The 1,668-nt window shown below is 46.2% G+C and overlaps 1 protein-coding gene across 1 annotated transcript in view; it reads right to left on the reverse strand.

Annotated features, from left to right (window-relative positions):
• Window positions 1–1,025, reverse strand: part of LOC116378429 (WD repeat domain phosphoinositide-interacting protein 2-like) — a 2,889-nt gene extending 1,864 nt beyond the window's left edge. The window contains exon 1 of the mRNA XM_031840304.1: window positions 791–1,025. Within this exon, the coding sequence (XP_031696164.1) occupies window positions 791–864 (74 nt within the window). The 5' untranslated portion in view covers window positions 865–1,025. The remainder of the gene's footprint in view (window positions 1–790) is intronic.
• Between the last annotated feature and the right edge of the window lie 643 nt (window positions 1,026–1,668).

Raw genomic sequence — 1,668 nt, forward strand, 5'->3', positions numbered from 1 at the left:
AGCCGTACACACACACACACACACACACACACACACACACACACACAGGGTATTGACAGGCTCCAGCATAGTCACTGCAGCTCTCAGAGGCGTTTTAAACTGGACACCGCAGTGATCAGTGGTCCCAGCGTCACTGGATGAACCGTTACTAGATGAGCCGTTACTGGTCACACATTGTGACAGTCGTCACACGACTGCAGCGGTTTTGCAATAGAGCCACAGGCCTCTGCGGTCTGGAGCGGACCAGCAGGACATTTAGCAGGCTTACTGCACTACAAAGGCACATATCTAGCTAACGTTACTTACCTCGTTTACAATAAATACAGTGAGACAGTGTGTGACCGTTACAGCGCTATCAAACAGTCACGAACTGTAGCGTCAGTCCTACAAAGAAAGGACGCTAGCGCCCCAAAAACATACACAGACGTATTTCTTCTACAATACTGTATATTAATCACAACAACCGTCACCACAGCCCACCGAGAAGTTACATGACACCTAGCCTACATGTGTACTGTGGCTAAAGTTAGCCTCGGACAACACAGCTTCACGTTAGCTTAAAAAAAGCTATGCTAGTGAAATAACACGTAACGTCATGCTAGCGTCCACTGGACAGCGCGCACAGCTAGCTAAAGTTGGCGTGTATTTTGGCAGTAATGTCTCGTGCGAGACATCGCCTCCAGACTAATTCACATCGAGCCCTGTCACCCCGTCCAGACCCGTCCACATTGAGCTAACTAACGTCACCCATATAACAGCACAGGCCGTCGGACCCCCGGCCCTGTCTTACGTGTTGTCCTGGTTGAAGTTGGCGAAGAGAAGCTGGCTTCCGCCAGCATCCCCGCTTTGACTGGCTAAGTTCATGGGCTCGACACCATCGACATATAAAGCTCCGGTAGAAATAGCAGCTGGGCTGGAATTAGTTCTGCGATAAGACCCAGGAGTGTTGAGCTTCAAGGAGCCATCTCTTATTCCTCGCCCCGCTGTAGTGATTGTTGTTGTTTTTCACAGGGCCTGTTGCTCCCCCTTACTGCGCATGCGCCGAGCACGCAGCGTGCAGTGCCTTATTAAAGAGCCAGGACAGTTTTGTCAAGTGCAGAGTGCTGATGATAATTAATGTAAACATGCACGGTATGACCGAGAATAGATTTTTATTGTCCGTTGTCGCGGCTCCACGGGCGACAGAGACAGCAGAGGCAAACACGGCTCTCCAGGAAACACTCCACTGTACAGTAACTATTTGTGATTTGATGCAACAGCGCCACCCATCGTCAATATGTGCAAACAACATCTGAAAAGAAGGGGCGAGATACACAGTCTACTTTGATTGGTAGGCTATATATTATATTTATTCATCATATCATTGACAATACACACCAGCTCCTATCTTCTCTTAACCTCACCCTAACATAGAATATTAATGTTGTATCTAGTTTTCATCACACAGTTTGTAAAGCTGCTACTCACTTCAACGGCTCTACCATTAATTAGAAATAATTATCTTTATTCAAAAACATGTCTTACCTTTCCTAAACATTTTGAATGTTTCCATGTTTGAACAAAACACTCAATATTAAACCATAAAGCTCAACCAGCCAACTGTTTTTATATGAATTGACAAAACTGTACTGTCAACTTGCTCCGTTCTTTCTGTGCATTTGGTGTCAC

The sequence above is a fragment of the Anarrhichthys ocellatus genome, unplaced genomic scaffold (assembly GCF_004355925.1).
Source record: "Anarrhichthys ocellatus isolate YVR2014 unplaced genomic scaffold, GSC_Weel_1.0 scaffold2581, whole genome shotgun sequence".
In the NCBI taxonomy this organism is placed as follows: domain Eukaryota; kingdom Metazoa; phylum Chordata; class Actinopteri; order Perciformes; family Anarhichadidae; genus Anarrhichthys; species Anarrhichthys ocellatus.